Raw genomic sequence first — 20743 nt, 5'->3', positions numbered from 1 at the left:
CTATTTACACATTTTTGTGATGCATAATTTTCCCAGTTTCCATGGAAACAATTTTGACTTAGTCAGAAAATAGAGGGATGGGCTTCGTTTCCTGAGCACTACTGGAAAACTGTTTAATATCTTACAGCAAAACTTGGCAAAAATTTGAGGCAGACCACAAAGTGGTGCCTTTTACTATTTACAATGTTTTTGGCATTTATTTTTCCCAGTTTCCATTGAAAAAATTCTGACTTAGTCTCAAAATGAAGGGATGGGCTTTGTTTAAAGAGCACAACTCGAAAACCATTTCATATCTTTCAACAGATCTTGGCAGATATATGAGACAGATCTCTTTGGTGGTGCCTTTTGCATTTTACAGATATTTGGCATTTATGTTTTTCATGACTTCCATGGAAATGTTTCAAACTTAATCTAAGAAAACATCAAGTAACTGTCAGATGATTTGTCCTTTGAAATATGTGGGGGCTGGGGGGATATGCCATTTTCTGATGACTCTTGTTGAAAATTAGTGGCCCAAACCACTTTCAGGTGGCCCAAATAAAAATAACAAAATCACAAGATTGCAGTTAGAACATAGAAACTCTTCACTTAACTGATAACCTAAATGGACATTGACATCTTCGGTTCAGTGGCCCCTTTGCCATGTGTACAGTGACAAGATCATGACTGGCAAGTTGCTGACAGTGTGCGTGCGTGCGTGCGTGCGTGCGTGCGTGCGTGCGTGCGTGCGTGCGTGCGTGCGTGCGTGCGTGCGTGCGTGCGTGCGTGCGTGCGTGCGTGCGTGCGTGCGTGCGTGCGTGCGTGCGTGCGTGCGTGCGTGGGTGGTCATTCATGATATGGCAACACAAAACACATGGTTAACCTCCCCTCACACGGATAACTGCTGCAACCCTCCACCACATCAAACGCCGATGTGCATCATTGGAATCCTCTGCCATTCGTCATGAAGAGCCTGGGCTAATTCCTGTAGATTTTGAACAGGTGGATCCCATACTTCCCAGCTTCCCGTACTTCCCAGCTTCCCGTACTTCCTGTTGGTATCTCTGACCACTGAGTGTCCCTTGACTGGTGATACACCCCCACACCATTACAGAGGCAAGTTCCCATACTTGAACTTGGCCCCCCAGATGGTCCCATAAATGCTCAAATGGGTTGAGATCAAGGCTTCTCGCAGGCCAAGGTAATCTTCTAACTGCATTGTTCTGCAAGAATGCGATAACAACTAAGGAACGATGGGGTCTAGCATTATCAACCATAAATACTGGCCGACTGGCGAGGGCTGGTTATCAAATTGTGAGACAAAAGCAGCTTCCCGTACTTCCTGTTGGTATCTCTGACCACTGAGTGTCCCTTGAATGGTGATAAGACTCAGCTTACAGTCATAGGAGATACACCATTACAGAGGAATCAAAGGGTTCAGCTACATGGATCATCCGCTGTTGATAAGCCTCATTACTCCTTCTCCAAACTTGCCTCCAACCATCAGCAACACGAAGAAGAAAACAACTTTCATGGGTCCTGCGTCATGTCCTCAGATTGTGATTTTGCCGTTGATTACACCACACTAAACATTTAGCCTTGTGTCTTTCAGTGAGTAAGGGACGTCTGATTTAATGACGTGCATGGAGTCCAGTGGACCTATGCCTCCTTCGGATGGTGCTGGTGAGAGACGAACACCCACTCTCCATTGAAGACACTCAGGACAAGGGTCGGCCCAGCATTGGTCCAGAGTAAAAGATCAACTGATAAGAGAGAGGGAGCGAGCGTGAGAGTTTAAGACAAAGAGAGTGTGGGTGTGAGAGCAGAGAGAGAGGGAGCGAGCATGAGAGTTTGAGACAGAGAGAGTGTGGGTGTGAGTGCAGAGAGAGAGTGCGGAGATTAACTGTGAGAGAGCTCCATGTGTTTCATTACACAGAAACTCACAGAATACAAAATAAACTGGATACTCTCTTGTGTGATATGTTGGTAGAACCTCCCCCACTTGGACACAGTGTTATTGAAATAAAGCGACTACAATTTAAACAAATTTATTTTCAATGAAATTGCAAGCTTACATTTTTAATGTCCGGAAAAACCAGGAAGGAAGCAAAACTATGATGATTTCCTCAATTTGTAGGATGTCATAATACACCGGTGTCTTTCTCTTCAAATTATATTTTCATTTTTACATAGAGATTTTTACATAGATCTGATCGGAAAATTATCATGAAAATATTTCATAAATGGTATGTATGGTCACCAATATCCTGATATCAGTAGCTTTCCGATCGTTGACATGACACACAAGCGGAAAATCTCTGTTTCTGAAGCTTCATATGAATAACATGTGAAAAGATTTGTTTGATAGAGGGTATTGTTCAAAAGTTTTGAACATTAACTAAATCAATGTACCTCTGCCAATAGTATTTTCACAGTTGTAAGAAGCGATTTTATTGGATAAAGACTGGTTTCTAATGACTCTTTTTTTCCTCCACTGTCTGCTGTAATTATTGTGATTAGTCAAAATCAGGTACGTGACCCAAGGCAGCCAATCATATTACAAAAATGGATACTGTCTTCATAAACGAAAACATTTTAGATATAGAAAGTTTTTTTTAAAATAATGCTATTCATAAGGTGTTAATCAAGAAATGCATAAATTGGAACTTGTTGGATGTATTGTACTGGGGTATGACCTTCGTGAGTGTGTTTTTAACATTAGGTCCCAGCGTAAACATTGAGCCGGCAAAAGCTGAGATATCATTTGTTAGTGACTTTACTTTCATTACATGATCACACAAAACAATAAAAACATTAATTTATATGTACCTTTCAGAACTTTTATGTATGCTGTTGTTGATTTTGTTCTTTAGTTTGTTCAACTTATTTAATGATTTCCTCAAAACATTTCTTTGATCTTTGACAATTAAGTTGTGGAGCTGCTGCCTAAAATTTCCAAGAATTATTGTTTTCTAAAACATGAAATAGTTTATCATTTTAGTTCTTTTTAACCATTAACATAGGATAAACTGAAATGTAATAAGTGTTTTCAGGCATTGTGAAAAGTGATAGATTTAACATTTGAATCATAAGTTAGATAGGTTCCGAAAATTTATCTTATTTTGACAAAACTACTGTCTGGCCTCCGGTGGATTTCAAACATTGTAAGTTCATAAAGACTGTCATAGTTATTGTATACAACGATCCATTCTCATAGGCTTCTGTAAACCATTTAAGCCAATCAAATGCAGGCTTACTTCATTGTCTAAATATAGTGATAGGGTTAACATCTCACATACTTTGTGAGTTGCAAGAAAAGGTGTTTCTGCATGTTTCTACATTTTCTGTATATGCAACTGACAGGTAATAAAATCATTTTGAAAATGATATAATGGTTACATTTGTATAGAAGTTTTACGCACCCAGTATTTTTTGACTGGCGAAAAACATTCCCATTATTTTAAAACGTAGTCCCCAATTTGTAGTTTATATGACTGGAAGAGGACAACTGAACAGCTATCAAGTATGTAGCTTTGTCAAGTAGACAATAGCCTGACTTCCTAAATATACACATTAGGGATGTTCTGTGAGCAGGGTGTGGAGACCATGTGTCGCTTCTTGTGTTGCAGATACGGGACTGGATGTTTCTTGCTGTACAACACTGGAACCAGCCCTGTGGAATCAAAGACTGGACTGCTCACTACAGTTGCCTACAAACTGGGCAAGTCCAAGCCAGTTGTATATGCCCTGGAGGTAAGGGAGCACTCACAAGCTAACCTATTTTGTCCTTATGCTTATGGACTCATGCTTAATTGCTTGTCTCTCTCTTCTATTCAGAGTTAGTGGAAAGACTTGAAGAGGGAACTTCAAGGGACTTCAAATGTTCCACTGAAGTTTTGACAGAAGAGAGAGAGCAATTAAACATGAGTCAGGATAAGTAAGAAATATCATTTATTCAGAAAATTACATTATTGAACCATTTTCTACCAAATGGTGTCAGGTGTCAGTGGGTTGTGATAATGTCTGTTGCAGGGCTCCATCGCTATAGCTGGGGCGTGTGTACGGTGGCTGCGGGACAACCTTGGCATTGTCAAAACATCCCCAGAAGTCGGTAAGTACACAGTGTAACACAGGTCATCCTGTCATCATCTGTCAGCAGGGTTCAGGGATTGTATCTCTGTGTGATATTATGTAGACAAGGGTTAGGATAGATTGTCAGTAGCAGAACACTACAGACTGTGTGTTTTGCAGTAACAATGCACTACAGGTGAGAGTACATCTTACTAGCTATGAGTACAGTACAAACTACTGATGGAATAGGTCCTTCTGACACTTGTTGTTTGTCTCCAGATGAACTGGCAGCACGGGTTGACAGCACCCATGGCTGCTACTTTGTCCCGGCATTCTCAGGGCTCTTCTGTCCGTACTGGCAGTCTGACGCCAGGGGGTGAGTACATATTCTACATGTCTTTACCATCAAGTGTCATGTATGTCATGTCAACCAGGTCTCATGGCAATTGTATCTGTGATGTTACAGGCTCATTTGTCATGTCTGTGTTAAATGGTCAGTTGTCATGTCTGTGTTGTAGGGTCATGTGTTATGTCTGTGTTACAGAACACCAGCTTCTTCGACTGAGGTTCATCGGATCATTATATATTCTCCTTCCAAGTCTTCTTCTCTGGACACTATCCCTACATGGCTTGTGAAAGTGTCTAGTGATGATTGCATACCGTGTTTCCTTGACACCATCAATACGTCTCTGGACACCAGCAGTGTGCCATCTGCATTCAAACACGCTCATGCATACCAATACTCAGGAAGTCAAGTCTTGACATTAATGTCCTGAAAAACTATCGACCAGTCTTGAACCTCCCATTTCTCTCTAAGTGTCTTGAAAAGGTTGTTACATCTCGGATTAAAATGCTCTTGCGGAAACACAGTCTTTAGGAATCTGTCCAGTCAGCTTACATGACTAGCCTCAGTGCTGAGACAGCTTTTGTCCAAATCTGCAATGACATCTTAGAAGCTATGGGCAGGAAACAAATAACTTTGTTCGTCTTGCTTGATCTTTCATCAGTATTTGACATTATTGACCATAGTATTCTATTTCAAAGACTTGAGAATTTGGGTATTGCAGGAACATATCTCTTGTAGATTCAGTCTTATTTGTCAAATTGTAGACAGTTAGTCAGGATTGGTAAGACATTATCACAGACATACAACATCAAGTATGGTGTCCCACAGGGATCGGCTCTTGGCCCACTGCTATTCAGTGTGAATATCCTGCCCCTTGGTCAGATCATCAGGGCCTGTTCACTGAACTTCCATGTCTATGTTGATGACAATCAACTGTACTTCTCAACTGCCCCAGCTGCTGTAGGAAACGGCATGAAAACAGTTAAAGCCTGCCTTGCTGATATCCAGTCATGGATGAGTTCAGACTACCTGAAACTCACCAATGAGAAAAAAGAAATATCTTATCACTTTTGATGCCATGAAACTTCTTGTGCAAACTTTCATCAACAGCTGGCTCGACTACTGTAACTCTCTTCTTGTCTACCTCCCTAAGAAGGAAGTCTATCACGTCTGCAAAGAGTACAAAATTCAGCTGCAAAATTGATTACATGCAAGCAACACACTGACCACATTACTCAAGTTCTAAAATCTCTCCATTGGTTGCCAGTTCAACAGCGTATCGCACATAAAATACTGCTACTTACTTATCGAGCTGTTGTACTTCAATAATGGAACAGTTTACAGTAATGCTGGCAATATTTAATCTCTATTCCCCCTCTCATTCTCCTGACTCCTACATATGTGCGAGTGAGCAACTGGACAGATGGATACCAGGCACTATACAAAAGAATTATTATTATTACTATCTGTGATGTTTGTGATACAGGATCATGTGTCATGTCTGTGTTGGAGAGTCATTTGTCATGTCTGTGTTGGAGAGTCATCTTTATGTTACAGAATCATGTTTATGTTACAGGGTCATGTGTCACGTTTATGTTACAGGGCCATGTGTCATGTTTGTGTTACAGGGTCACATGTCATGTTTATGTTACAGGGTCATGTTTGTGTTACAGGGTCATGTGTCATCTTTATGTTACAGGGTCATGTGTGTCATAGGGTCACTTTTCACATCTATGTTATAAGGTCTTCAGTCATCTCTATGTTACAGGGTAATTTGTGGGCTGAGTCAGTTCACCAGCAAGGAACACATCTGCCGTGCTGCTCTGGAGGCAGTGTGCTTCCAGACAAGGGAGGTAAGTGTGTAAGATATCTGTCTGTTACTGATAGGTAACATAAGTTATACAGGAATCATTAATTACATACAACTGAAGTAACTGTGGCAGACTGTGACGGATATGATAATAATAAGTAACATTGGTAGTATAGGAATCAGTAATTACTGGCAAGGAAAAGAATGTACTTAACACCAGTGTTTGCATGTTACAGACAAGGGAAGTAACTGTGGCAGACTGTGTTTTAATGGATAAGTAACGTTGGTAGTATAGGAATCAGTAATTACTGGCAAGGAAAAGAATGTACTTAACACCAGTGTTTGCATGTTACAGACAAGGGAAGTAACTGTGGCAGACTGTGTTTTAATGGATAAGTAACATTGGTAGTATAGGAATCAGTAATTACTGGCAGGGAAAAGAATGTACAGTCAGGCCGCGTTAATCCGAACACGTCCGTTTTTCATCAAAAACGTTCGGATAGTGAAACGTACGGACTACTGAAACGAACTTTTATGAACTACAGTAGGGTTACTTCCCTTTGACATGGTAATACAAAAACATACGAACGTATACAAGTTGGCTGAATGTGCGATGTGGTGTTTGGGGGCAAGAAATCAACTTTCACGTTGGTCAGTTTGACATTGGCATACTTGTGACTAGCAGCATTGTTACGAAGTGAGATCACGTGTCAACCACGTGATTGCATCTGTCTGTCAAACGATCATACCAATCACAAAACATATCCGATGTCCGAAATTGTGCTCTTGCCAATAGACTGTCCGAATTCTTGACCAAAATGTTTACACATAAGATCAAAGTTGGCTTTAGGGTTTTCTCTTTTTCTTTGTGCGGCAGTAATTTCACATCTTTTACGCCTAGGGGCGGGACTTTCCCATTATGACTGACAAGCGTCAGGTGATCTCATTTTGACACGATCAGTGTTTTAAACAGGAAGTAAGCATGGCAGGTATTACTCCAACTAACCAAAAGTGAGACCAACTAATTGATCAAAATCACAAACTAACCACATCTTCAACTCGCAAGTGTCACTTAACAATTACCACTGAATGGGGCTCATGGTGTGAAGGGATTATCCCAACCTTTTTGATGTACCGCCGGATTAATGAAGTAAAACTATGTGTAATTAGCTAATCTGTTACCGCTGATTAACGTTCGGATACGGAGAGTGAAGCACCGGATTACTGAATCAACAGGTAATGAGTTTACATAGTAAACAAGATTGGTTACAGTTAGCTATCGTTCGGATATCGCGGGAATCGGATTGTCGGGGTCCGGACTAACGCGGCCTGACTGTACTTAACACCAGTGTTTGCATGTTACAGACAAGGGAAGTAACTGTGGCAGACTGTGTTTTAACGGATAAATAACATTGGTAGTATAGGAATCAGTAATTCCTGGCAAGGAAAGGAATGTACTTAACACCAGTGTTTGCATGTTACAGACAAGGGAAGTAACTGTGGCAGACTGTGTTTTAATGGATAAGTAACATTGGTAGCATAGGAATCAGTAATTACTGGCAAGGAAAAGAATGTACTTAACACCAGTGTTTGCATGTTACAGACAAGATAGGTAAAGTGTGTCTGATTTTAGGCTGTATAAAACAAAATTGTTTTTCTGGACCATTTTTCAAAAGGGACCTTGGTGGACAGGCTTTTTTTACTATTTTATAGAAACAAGTGACGAGGGACATTTTTATTTTTTCTCTCAGAAATACATCCAAGGGACTTTAGCGTGTTTCACGAGTTGTATATTCAGTCAAACATATCATCAACTCTTGTTTGGCCTTGCTGTTGGCCCAGAGGCTCTGTCTCTTCTTGTTTCCATGTCAACAGTGTATACACACACATATAGGGTATGTCTCTGGATATCTGTCAGAAGTTGGTCACTCTTCAGGGTTTCAACTTTGTGCTCATGATTTTCTGTTGTAGCTGAAGAAATTGGAAAATTAGAAAACATTTCTGGTATATAACATGATCTCAACCATCTGAACTCTGTCAGGATAAATTTTCCTAAGAATATCAGTCAAAACATCAAGAAAACGAGTCTGTACAGTGACGACAGCACACAACGCTGTAAACATGCAGAAAAGTATGAAGTCATTATGGACTGTTTTCCTCATTTTTTTTAACCTTTAAACTGAAATTTTGATGGTATGGATAATTTACTGGAACCCAACAAATAGCAAAATGCACAATTTGAGCTGAGCTTGAGCTATCAAGTCCACTAACGCTACAAGAACTGCCATCACTGTAATTTGCAAAAATATTAGATTCAGATTTGGCCCAGGTAACATTGAATATGAAAAATCTTTTGAAAAGAGCAACTACATGCATCCCAGAATCTAGCTTCACCCTGGCTTCACATGTCAGATTCAAAGATGAAACATCATCGTACTCAGTGGGTATACGCACCTGGAAGTCATTCCAGTTATTCTTTGACACAGCATCATATAACTCCCATAGTGTTATGTTGTCACTGAATCCTCTGGCAAATGATTTTATCACCTTTGGTGATTTTCAGTGATACCAGGCCATGCTGCATACAAATGCCATACATCAATGTTCGTTAGTTTTACATAGTGTCCACTGTGTTGTACAGATGAGTGGACAGTGCTGGGAGTTTGCTGCATAGTGTCCACTGTGTTGTACAGATGAGTGGACAGTGCTGGGAGTTTGCTGCATAGTGTTCACTGTGTTGTACAGATGAGTACACAGTGCTGGGAGTTTGCTGTATAGTGTTCACTGTGTTGTACAGATGAGTACACAGTGCTGGGAGTTTGCTGCATAGTGTTCACTGTGTTGTACAGATGAGTACACAGTGCTGGGAGTTTGCTGTATAGTGTTCACTGTGTTGTACAGATGAGTACACAGTGCTGGGAGTTTGCTGCATAGTGCTCACTGTGTTGTACAGATGAGTACACAGTGCTGGGAGTTGCCTGCGTAGTGTGCACTGTGTTGTACAGATGAGTACACAGTGCTGGGAGTTGCCTGCGTAGTGTGCACTGTGTTGTACAGATGAGTACACAGTGCTGGGAGTTTGCTGCATAGTGTTCACTGTGTTGTACAGATGAGTGCACAGTGCTGGGAGTTTGCTGCATAGTGTTCACTGTGTTGTACAGATGAGTACACAGTGCTGGGAGTTTGCTGCATAGTGCTCACTGTGTTGTACAGATGAGTACACAGTGCTGGGAGTTTGCTTCGTAGTGTGCACTGTGTTGTACAGATGAGTACACAGTGCTGGGAGTTGCCTGCGTAGTGTGCACTGTGTTGTACAGATGAGTACACAGTGCTGGGAGTTTGCTGCATAGTGTTCACTGTGTTGTACAGATGAGTGCACAGTGCTGGGAGTTTGCTGCATAGTGTTCACTGTGTTGTACAGATGAGTACACAGTGCTGGGAGTTTGCTGTATAGTGTTCACTGTGTTGTACAGATGAGTACACAGTGCTGGGAGTTTGCTGCATAGTGTTCACTGTGTTGTACAGATGAGTACACAGTGCTGGGAGTTGCCTGCGTAGTGTGCACTGTGTTGTACAGATGAGTACACAGTGCTGGGAGTTGCCTGCGTAGTGTGCACTGTGTTGTACAGATGAGTACACAGTGCTGGGAGTTTGCTGCATAGTGTTCACTGTGTTGTACAGATGAGTACACAGTGCTGGGAGTTTGCTGTATAGTGTTCACTGTGTTGTACAGATGAGTACACAGTGCTGGGAGTTTGCTGCATAGTGCTCACTGTGTTGTACAGATGAGTACACAGTGCTGGGAGTTTGCTTCGTAGTGTGCACTGTGTTGTACAGATGAGTACACAGTGCTGGGAGTTTGCTGCGTAGTGTGCACTGTGTTGTACAGATGAGTACACAGTGCTGGGAGTTTGCTGCGTAGTGTGCACTGTGTTGTACAGATGAGTACACAGTGCTGGGAGTTTGCTAAAAGGAAGCACACTAGTTCTTACAGACATTATGGCATGGCTAAGTCAAAAATCTTTTTTTCTATGGTAATAAAGAATTGTTATGCATACAAATAAAAGTTACGTGCCAATGCCCCTAGAAGCGTTTCACTTTTTTTATTTAGCAGTGTAGAGACGTTAGAACCTGCACCGATGTTACAGTAAACTTTGCGCTTTATGGATATTGTATGTAACTTTCTCATTTGTTGTTTTGGTGGTATGTAAAACAAGAACAGTTAATTCCCTTATGTCTTTAATGGCAGTGCCAGTGCATGTGTATCTGATGTTCAGTTTGAAAGTAACCATCTATTGATGTGGAAGATCTTATTAAATTTTTAACCGCAACATTGATGCCTGCATCACTGGCAAGGTGTCAGCAACCCAGACATGTGAGTTTTGTTGTCAGATCCTTGAGGCGATGGACAAGGACAGCGGCATCCCCTTATCCTCCCTGCAGGTGGACGGCGGCATGACTGTCAGCAGCATCTGTATGCAGCTGCAGGCAGATATTCTTGGCATTAAAGTCGGTGAGTTGCTAGATCCAGCTCCTACCTTGACCAGCTAATGTGGTTGGGACTGATAGGTTAATGAACAGGAGAAACCGTGACTGCTATTTGACTGAAGTTTGACTGATGTTTGACATTGAACACTACATTCACCAGCCAGTGTCGTGACTTCTGAGTTTTACATTACTCAGGGAGACAGTAGACAGGTCCTCCCCAAACTGTGACAGGTCCTCCCCAAACTGTGACAGGTCCTCCCCAAACTGTGATAGGGCCTCCCCAAACTGTGATAGGGCCTCACCAAACTGTATGCTCGATAGCTGTTCTGTGACAGGTCCTCCCCAAACTGTGATAGGGCCTCACCAAACTGTATGCTCGATAGCTGTTCTGTGACAGTTCCTCCCCAAACTGTGATAGGGCCTCACCAAACTGTATGCTCGATAGCTGTTCTGTGACAGGTCCTCCCCAAACTGTGATAGGGCCTCACCAAACTGTGACAGGTCCTCCTCAAACTGTGATAGGTCCTCCCCAAACTGTGATAGGTCCTCACCAAACTGTATGCTCGATAGCTGTTCTGTGACAGGTCCTCCCCAAACTGTGATAGGGCCTCACCAAACTGTATGCTCGATAGCTGTTCTGTGACAGGTCCTCCCCAAACTGTGATAGGGCCTCACCAAACTGTATGCTCGATAGCTGTTCTGTGACAGGTCCTCCCCAAACTGTGATAGGGCCTCACCAAACTGTGAGAGGGCCTCCCCAAACTGTGATAGGTCCTCCCCAAACTGTGAGAGGGCCTCTCCAAACTGTGAGAGGGACTCCCCAAACTGTGAGAGGTCCTCCCCAAACTGTGATAGGTTGTGATAGGTGCAAAATTTGAGTGAAATAAGTTGAACAATTTCTGAAATATTGACTTTTAAGTGAGTCATCGAGAGTGTTCCCAAATACTGTTTCCTTATAGTGTAAGCATCTGCCAAAATTTCACGAAAATCAGTCGTAATGGTTTAAGAAATAATTGGTTTTTAGTGAGTCAGAGGTCGATCTGGCGAAAAGCTAACAAGCCAACATATTGTCATACTTGTTATATTTTAGCAAGGCAGTGAGTGTTTTAAGCCAAATGAAATTTAGCTCTCGGCAGTTCCCCAAAGTGTTTTACTACCATCTCGTTAGAACGTACTAGTAACGAGATGAGAACTGTTAGAAGGTGAATGGAAATGCAGGTCTTGGCAGTTGTTCCCTCTCTACTGTCTCAGTTTGCACTAAGCGAGCATCAAGATGAGTATCAGTGCATGTGCATCAGCTGTGATGATACACAGTTGTATGCCAAGGAAATGTGACAGCTGCTTGACAGTGAATGAAACGCAGGTGTCGACAGATATCTCGAGGTATTACCATCTTGTATGTGTGGCGATGTGAGAGTTGTCTGAGTGTTAGTCAAACACAGCCTCACTACCATCTCGGGGGTTTCTCCTATGAGTGAGCTTGCAAGTAGTAGTGAATATGTCTGGGCTATATATAACGATGGTGCTCGGCCTGTTGACTAGCAATGTGACAGCTGTCTGAAGGTATAGTATAGGATCTCTTGCTTCATTCTGTAGTATTTCGCGAGTTCCGAGAGCATCTAACGAAACTCCTTTTCAAAGATTTTACTGTCCATGAGTGCGCCTGAAATATGATCTTCTATAGTGATGAGTTTTGATTCGGCCAGAACTGTGATTTCGTTGTAGTTCTTCGCTTTGCATTGCAGCCTGCAAGACACGTACTTGAGCACCATCTGATCAGCACTGTCGCTCTGGCCATGATTTCAGTGGGCGCAGTGACGATGGTGGACAACAACCTGATACCCGCTGTTCCTAATCACCATGTTGCTATTTTTCAAAGAGAAACAATTGACATCAGGGAGAGTCACACATGAGACAGTGTTAACTTGAACGGCCAAGAGAATGCTCATCGCACTGTGGGTGATGTGTAAGGGAACATGTTGCGAGGTACAATCATCAACTCCTCTCTGATGAATGCTCTCGGCGCTTTGTCATTCAAGTAGTACTAGTTGGATTTTCCAACTTTGATGTCGATTGAGTCAACATTGTACGTTTTCATGGACCATATCGGATCGGTGGTCTGTTTCCCTCGTATTCACTCGGATATAAGTACCTAATGGTGACATGGTCTGGTTATGTTTTTTCTTTTGTTGTATTATGACAGCGTGCTGCAGATGACGATGTGACAGATTTCATTTTGATGGTCTTTTGCCCACGAGTATGGAGACTTTGACTTTGGCATCCACCATATTATTGGCAAGCGTGCGACCCATTCCCTGTTTTTGTTCCCCAGGATTGATCAAATATACTTGCACCACAGTGGGCCAGGTCAAGCGACTGCATTTTTGGATGCATTACAAGGCTTTGGCACCTTTTTTCGAATCTTTTTGGTCGTTGGCAGTTCATCTTCTTTGTAGTGACTTGTGACGTCGATGACAGTCAGGGCATACTTGTAGGCTTTCCATCGTGCGGGAGAAACAAGAGGTTGGCTTGGTGAATATGATTTGGTATCAAGATGTACTGAGGAAGTAGACTTGCCAGATAGTTTGCTTTTCAAACCATGATTTGGCTTTCTCTGCCGAGACTTGTGCAGCTTTGGCGAACTTTGGGATGGTGTCAGCGCCTTTCCAGTACCCTCGCTGACTGTAATACATTTTCTCCAGGATGTTGTGTAATGCAATGTGTGCGCATGAGTGTTCAATCAATTACGCATATGAACACATATGGCTATTGGCAAAGATCATATATTTCTGCTATGCAAAGGAAAATTACTGAAAAAACTTGTATTACCGGTCGCTTGTTACTGATTGGGCGGGCACATTTAGTGTAGGCACCTCTGCTGTAGAGGTTCTTGATTCTTTGAAGCTAGACTCATTGGGGTCTGGCCTCCCCTCTCATTCTGTCTGATTAGTTTGACATGAAAGTGATGTTATATACAAACATCCTAGCCTGGTGAATGCAACATGCGCCACACACCAGAATGAATGTAAGCAAGGTGGTCCGCCATCTTGCCTGCTTCATACTGCAGATGGGAACCCAGCAGGAAAAGTAACAACAGTTTATGAATGAAAAGATCAACCTATTAATTCCATATAGTGCCCTTGTGAAAGAGAAGGAACCATACATAAAGATGCTGACTCTTTCTTAATCAAAGCAGTAGGCAGAAGTTCATGATTTAAAATAAACAATACACACATCTTCCTGGATGGATATCAGGATGAAAAATGTGGTGCCAGGTCGATGGCTTGAGTTACCTGCGCTTGGCTGTAGGGGACCCTCGGGGACCCTTTAGGGGTGGTCTCACAAGACAAAACCATGTCTTTTGGTATGTAAGTATTTCTATTAAAATATAGTTTCAACTGTCATGGTTTTACAGTGGACATTTTAATGCCCACTTAGAGCCCAAGGAGAGCATTCTTCAAAGAATCAAGAACCTGTAGAGGAGTGCACAAATACTGTGAGTGACATTATGTATATTGGAGGTTACATGACCAGCATATTTGGGAATGACCAGTTAAATGTGCATGTGACAGTGCGGCCTTCAATGCCGGAGACTACGGCTCTTGGGGCAGCTATGGCTGCAGGAGCGGCAGAGGACATTCAGATATGGAGTCTAGACCCCAGCGACCTGACCACCATCACCACTGATGTGTTTGAACCTTCCGTGTCTAAACAGGGTAAGCAGTTCTGGCAATATTCCACTGACTCATGGATTTCCACCTATTTTATCTTAATCAAATATGTGAATCGTCTAAATTCCCCTGAACCCGCCATTTGATGACACAATGTTAAGTTTGAGCTGAAAATAGATTTTCATTTTGCCATCCTTGTACTTCTATTTCTATGTCTTCACAGAGCATGTAAAACATACAGTGTCAGTTGGTGTGTTGATTGTTTTGTATGACAGATCGTGACAAACGGTTCTTTCGCTGGAAAATAGCCGTGGACAAAAGCATGCACTGGGCTACTGATGAGCAGCAGACAGGTGAGGGGCAGCTGTAGCGATTCACTCAAACTTATTGTTTACTAGTGTACTGAGAAAACTGCATGTTAGTTGATAAAACCCAGAACAAGCACATGTATAGGTGACATGCTAGCTTTGAGAACAACAGCTTTTTAGTTGATAGAACAAGTCCATATATCGGTGACATGTAAGTTCGAGAACAGCAAAGCTCAACAGATCTCATGTCACTTTAACTGACTCAGATCTAATGTACTTGTTTTTGATGACCTTTGAATACTGCTTTGTTAGTACTATTTGATCCCAAGATAAACTTTGTTTAATCCATGTAATGATAAGATACACTGGTTTGTGTCTCTGTCAAGCTTAGCTGGGACATCCTGCATGCATCGGGCGATCCCTGGTGGACTTTACTTCTTCGGGTCGTTCGGGCTGATGATCCTGGCAGAGATTCTTGGAAACAGATGACAACGTCTTTCTATATAGGCAGCATAACTATACTCATACTAGTGGTCACCAGATGGAAGCATCTGGTGGTGGTAGCTCATGGTGATAAGGTGCAACCTGGGGAGGCTCATGGTGATAAGGTGCAACCTGGGGAGGCTCATGGTGATAAGGTGCAACCTGGGGAGGCTCATGGTGGATAAGTGCAACCTGGAGGAGACAGTGTGCAGCCTGGAGAGGCTCATTGTGGATAAGTGCAACCTGGAGGAGACAGTGTGCAGCCTGGAGAGGCTCATTGTGGATATTTGCAACTTCTTGGAAATGCCTCTTCATCCATTTTTCATCCAGACGACCATGAACAGCCAACAGTGACAGTGATGTGAGGATGTGGAGAAATCTGATATCAGCAGTAGTTGTGTGTTGAGTGAACTTTGGTCTGAAGTTGGACACTGATGTCCCTGTGTCTCAGTTTTCCAGCTGTATGACTCAGTTTCAGATTAAACAGGCAGTATAACAGGCAGTAAGTTTTCTAGTAAGCCCAACTCAACTAGCTACAGTCAGTATTATGGTAGTATTAAATGTCCCTGTGACACTATGCCAGTTCCCAGCCTCACGCAGGTCACACACATCACACACGTCAAACAGACACAGATAGTCTTCCGTGATATCCCTCCAGATGTGTTTCACTGAGTCAATGAAATTCTCTTTGTTTGTCAGAATAACATAATGTTGAGCCTCGCCATACTACTCAAGGTATTCAGGTACAGGCTGAAGAACATTATCTCATAACTGGCCATTGTCAGAGTCTGGTGTTTTCATCAACTCCGATTCCTTCCCTTGGAACACCAGGCACATGGTGTATCTCACAACCTTACTATAGGGTGTTTTGTCATAATGTTGCTTACAACCTTAACAAACTTATTCCTTGTTTTGATAGCTTTTGCTTATTATTGTCAGTTATATATGTCAGAATACCTCACACATTGAAAGAATGATGCATTTAGCTTGTGTGTAATGAGAGGAAGGTCGGTTGTGAAGATGTTATGCATGTATAGTCAGATAGGGACTACTTACTCAGCAGAATATATTCAGTGACAGTTTGAAACTTCAAGAACTTTCACTGATATTGTATTGATACTGAATTCATGATTCAATGTTTCTGTGTGCTTTTCATAGTACCGCAGTTCCTCCAATAGATTTGTTTCCTTTTCCATCGAGGATCTGCCGATTGTTTCTTGATAATGGAAACAGAAATATTGAAGAATTTCATAACTGTTGAATGAAGATCTCTTGCAGTATTTTTAAAGACCATGATGGTTCGTTTGGTGGTGTTATTTATTCTCTTACAGTCCAGTTGAGTCAAATGTTACAGAATTTGAAGTTGGGGCTTTCGTATCAGGATCCTGGACACCACGATATTACTTTGGCATTAGTTTGTGTCATTTATGATTATTTGTTTTTGAGTTAAGAGTGCAATTCATTGGTGAGATTTTGACTCAAATGGACTGTACAAGCTGGGAGCCTTTAGTTAAACCTTACACCTTCATGGATGTCACATCAACACAGCAACTTGTTCCCATCCAGTCTGACACAGCTGCCAAGACAGTTTCAAACACAGTAAATAGTTCCTAGATAGAATACACTTGTGTGGTGTGTATCCATTAAGACAACCAGGTTTATGTCTAATCCTGCAACAGATATTGCTGTTGAGCTACACATGCTGTGATTGTTACGTCTCATTATTTAACCGTCTTCAGATGATGTCTGTACGGCCATTAACTGGATACTCCTGTCATATGATAGCTGGTGTATGTGTTATGTATACACCTTATACACCTGTATATACTCTGTATTATAAACAGAATATGTGACAATATAGTGTTTTCTATTGAATGTTGTTCGGTTGTGTTTTCTGGATGATTTGTTGATTGCTACTGAACTGATGTGCTTAATATACAATCATCTTCCACTTACAGTAACTGTAATAACATATTTTCTTAATGTCCTTGCTCAAGAGCACCATTATGTGGATGGTCTTGAGTATCCAAAGGAAGATGGTGATGCTTATAGGAAGTGTATTCTGGAGAGCGGCACCAACACTGAAAGGGTTTTGTTGCTGTACTGGATCATTCATGAAACCCAGTGCTGTTGCCACCAATTCCGTCAGTGTCAGGAACCAATTGCATAGATGTAACGTATGAAGGTATCTGTTTTGCCCTGGTCTTGTGACTTTTATACTTATTCAGTTCATTTTTCTAATGTACAGTGTCAATGTGTAATATCGAGTCCCTACCAGAACTTTCTTTGAAATTTTGTTTTGAGATTTCCACGATTTCCAAATTTTAGTTTGTCAGCAGAGCTGTATGACAGAGCACACTGCATGATGTGTTTTGCAAGGATTAGAAGTAGTTTTGCAAGGATTAGAAGTAGTTTTGCAAGGATTAGAAGTAGTTTTGCACGTGATTAGATGTAATAAATAATACGTGTTTGACTGCCACTCTCTCACCTCACATCTTTCACATACACAGGATATATGTCTTCTGAGCTGTTTAAACTAACGATATCAAGTGCTTACTCTTGCTGACTAGGTTCATACATGTCATCGTATCCCAAATGCATAGATTGCTGTTCATACTATTGACCCCTGTATTGTGTGGTCCAGATACGACCCATGAAGGTCTGAGTTAGAATAGGCCTTGCCGTGGAAATCAACTATACTTCTCGTAAGAGGTGACTAAAGGGATCAGGTGATCAGGCTAGCTGACATGATTGACACGTGTCATTAGTTCCCAATTGTGCAGATCAGTACTTATGCTGTTTGTCACTGGATTGTCTGGTCCAGACTTGATTATTTCCAGACCACCACCATACAGCTGGAATATGGCTGAGTGCTGCCTAAAAATAAACTCATTTACTCACTCACTCACTGGTCCAGCCAGATACAGGTATTTTCAGACCACTGCTTTATAGCTGGAATATTGTATATGAAGTGTTTCATGGCGCCTTTAATGCACTTTCTCTACTGGAGATGTAGTAAAGTGGCAATGGTGTAACATTCTGGTAAATGAGGAACAGGTACTTCTTGTGGTAGGGAGCTTGTCTTGATGTGGGTGTACAGATCTACATCGAAACGCTAGGGCAATAAACAAGAAGATATATAGTCTTATTTTCGTTAGTTACTAACCTCAGCATGATTCATAGTAATCAGCACACATATATTTCCTGTACTCTTTAGAAAAAGCAAAAAATATGAACGTCTACTGTGGGAATTACTTGAAACATATTCAGTCTAGATGATGTGCCTTGATACCCACTGTGCTATGTATTCTTTACACACAAGGGATCATTATCTTTCACACATGCAGCAGGCTGTTACCATGAAGTACCCAGCATTTCCTTTTCCAGGTCTTTCAACAAACCGAAAATGAGCTAGGTCACCGTGCCCTGAGTGTCCGAATCTTTCTTCTTTCTGGAACTTTTCATTGAGAAATTTTTAAGTGACATTTCATCTATTTCAAATACACTGATGTCCATTAGCACGTAACTGTAACTGCAAACAAAAAACTACAAACATGTTATGAAATAATGATATTTATCCCAGGAAGTTATGAAGAATAAAAGTTCTCACACATGGTGTTGACGACTTCAGGAGTGTGGTTTGGGTAGAGCTCCTCTCCAGCCTATCTTCAGTTTCCTTGACAAATCGACCCTGATGTCTTTGTAGGATGGATCAAAAGCTCGGTTCCAGTTCTCCTGTGGGTCTTTTGTGTGATCATAGAGTTCCACACCCTTCAGCTGGTCCCACACTGGTTGATAGATAGGCCTTCCCTTGAAGTTTATCCACTCCGTGTATCGGTACATGTCTGTCCTCATGCTGTAACCCATTACTATGTCCCCATCAAGTCCCGTCCCTCCTCTTGGAAACTGAGAGAATGCTGCAGTTTTCCACGTATCCAGTGTCGGGTTAGTCATAAGTGGCACCATGCTTGTACCCTCCGTACAAAGACTTACATTTTGGGAGTCTGGTGGACACACCTGAAGTTTTGGAAGTCCTGCTGCCTCAACGAGTGTTGGGTAGAGATCAACAAATTCTGTCAGTTTCTCAGTGACAACACCACGATCAGTCACTCCGGGAACATGGATCATCATGGGAGCATGTGTAGCATCTTCAAAGTTTGTCTCCTTCGCCCATTCAGCATGTTCCCCTAACTGCCATCCATGATCCCCCCAGAAGGCTATAATTGTATCATTAGTCAAGCCCAAGTTGTCCAGTTCGTCAATGACTCTTCCAAGTTCGTGATCCATGTAGCTTATACAGCTGTAATAAGCTTGTCGCATCTTAAGAGTAAGAGTTGTTGGAAATGTGTAGTTAATGTTGCCCACGTTTGTCAGGTGGTAAGTTTGCATGTCTTTAAACTTGGCCAGATTACTGAAATTATGCCATGCAATTGCAGGCATTCCTACTGGTGCATAGTAATTTGGTGGTAGACTGAGACTTTCCAGTGGGTAGTAATCCATGAATCGGGCAGGGAAGTTCCAGGTAATGTGTGGTTTACGGAAGCCCACAGCCAGAAAGAAAGGTCGCTCACCTGACTTAGCTGCAGGAGCCACTTCCTTTAGTGCCTGTATGGCAGACGCAGCCAGAATCTGATCCTGCAGTGGGTGGGCTTTTTCTCTTTCCTCTGAGACCGCTTCAATGAGAAGATCGTCATGTTTTATGTAATCATCATCAGCATGGGTGTAGGGATCTGTCCACGAAATGGGGTCATCATCACCAGCTTCTAAGCCTGGATGAAATACTTTCCCCATTCCGATTGTCCTATAACCATTTTGTTTGAAATACTGAGGCAGTGTCGTGAAGTTACCCCCATACTGCCGAAAGTAAGATCCGATGAGATAGATGTGGCTTGTATCAGGACGTCTGCTGGTGAGGAGGGCTGTCCTGCTGGGACAGCAAACTGCCACTGAGACGTACGCTCGCTTGAGGAGGAGAGATCTGGCAGCAAGCGCATCAATGTTTGGTGTGTGCATCGCTGGATGAACAGGAGATGGAGAATCTGGTCCAAGGTAGGCACCAATATTGGGTCTCAAATCATCCGACACCAAAAACAAAACATTCTTCTTGGCGAGGATTATTCCAAGGAATAGGAAGTTTACGATAGAAACTGGAAGTACATGCCCCATGTTTCATTAGCAGAACACCAGCTTTAATCGTCACTGAAGGTTTATAGTAGAACACTCCTTATTTTATATGTTGCCTTCTATCCAATTAAAAGTGTGTGTGCTTATCTTTGTTTCTTATGCAACTTGCTGTACATGTTATCAGTTGTGTGTCGACCAAGTAATGTCCAGCTGGAAATTTCAGAATTCTTCAGGTTGTAAATGTATTATTTGCTTCATTACAGTGCACTGGTGATAATGTTAGATTTTCTGTGCGGGGACACATTTACACTATTCTGCCAACTCTGTTTTTACACCAGTAGTAATCTTTAAGGTTTTGTGGAAGACACGGCAACATTATAAACTAATTATGCATTCAAAAATGCGTGTGTGCTTCCGTGCCTGTGACAATGCAAGAAAACACTTTTCTGTATTGTTGCTATCG

General features: G+C 42.0%; 2 protein-coding genes across 3 annotated transcripts in view; one reads left to right on the top strand and one right to left on the bottom strand.

The window, feature by feature from the left end:
- LOC137286196 (glycerol kinase 3-like) overlaps window positions 1-17031 on the top strand; it is a 67296-nt gene extending 50265 nt beyond the window's left edge. The window contains exons 10-17 of one of the 2 annotated variants that reach the window (XM_067817922.1): window positions 3609-3732; window positions 4012-4090; window positions 4330-4426; window positions 6165-6249; window positions 10599-10719; window positions 14267-14410; window positions 14641-14718; window positions 15060-17031. In XM_067817922.1, coding sequence (XP_067674023.1) covers window positions 3609-3732; window positions 4012-4090; window positions 4330-4426; window positions 6165-6249; window positions 10599-10719; window positions 14267-14410; window positions 14641-14718; window positions 15060-15064 — 733 coding nt within the window. In that variant the 3' untranslated portion in view covers window positions 15065-17031. The remainder of the gene's footprint in view (window positions 1-3608; window positions 3733-4011; window positions 4091-4329; window positions 4427-6164; window positions 6250-10598; window positions 10720-14266; window positions 14411-14640; window positions 14719-15059) is intronic. The other variant, XM_067817914.1, reaches the window with a different exon arrangement.
- Window positions 17032-18716: 1685 nt separating this feature from the next.
- Window positions 18717-20415, bottom strand: LOC137276661 (iduronate 2-sulfatase-like). Its single transcript, XM_067808312.1, has one exon. It carries the CDS (start codon window positions 20320-20322, stop codon window positions 18784-18786), a length of 1539 nt encoding a protein of 512 aa, XP_067664413.1. The 5' UTR covers window positions 20323-20415; the 3' UTR covers window positions 18717-18783.
- Window positions 20416-20743: the final 328 nt, after the last annotated feature.

Source organism: Haliotis asinina, chromosome 1 (genome assembly GCF_037392515.1).
Source record: "Haliotis asinina isolate JCU_RB_2024 chromosome 1, JCU_Hal_asi_v2, whole genome shotgun sequence".
Classification (NCBI taxonomy): domain Eukaryota; kingdom Metazoa; phylum Mollusca; class Gastropoda; order Lepetellida; family Haliotidae; genus Haliotis; species Haliotis asinina.
Note: the sequence above shows the minus strand (reverse complement) of the source record. Positions and strands in the feature narration are given on the sequence as shown.

Bases quoted from the DNA above. Each gene is read 5' to 3' on its own strand.
- LOC137276661 (XM_067808312.1), bottom strand. From the start codon at position 20,322: ATGGGGCATGTACTTCCAGTTTCTATCGTAAACTTCCTATTCCTTGGA.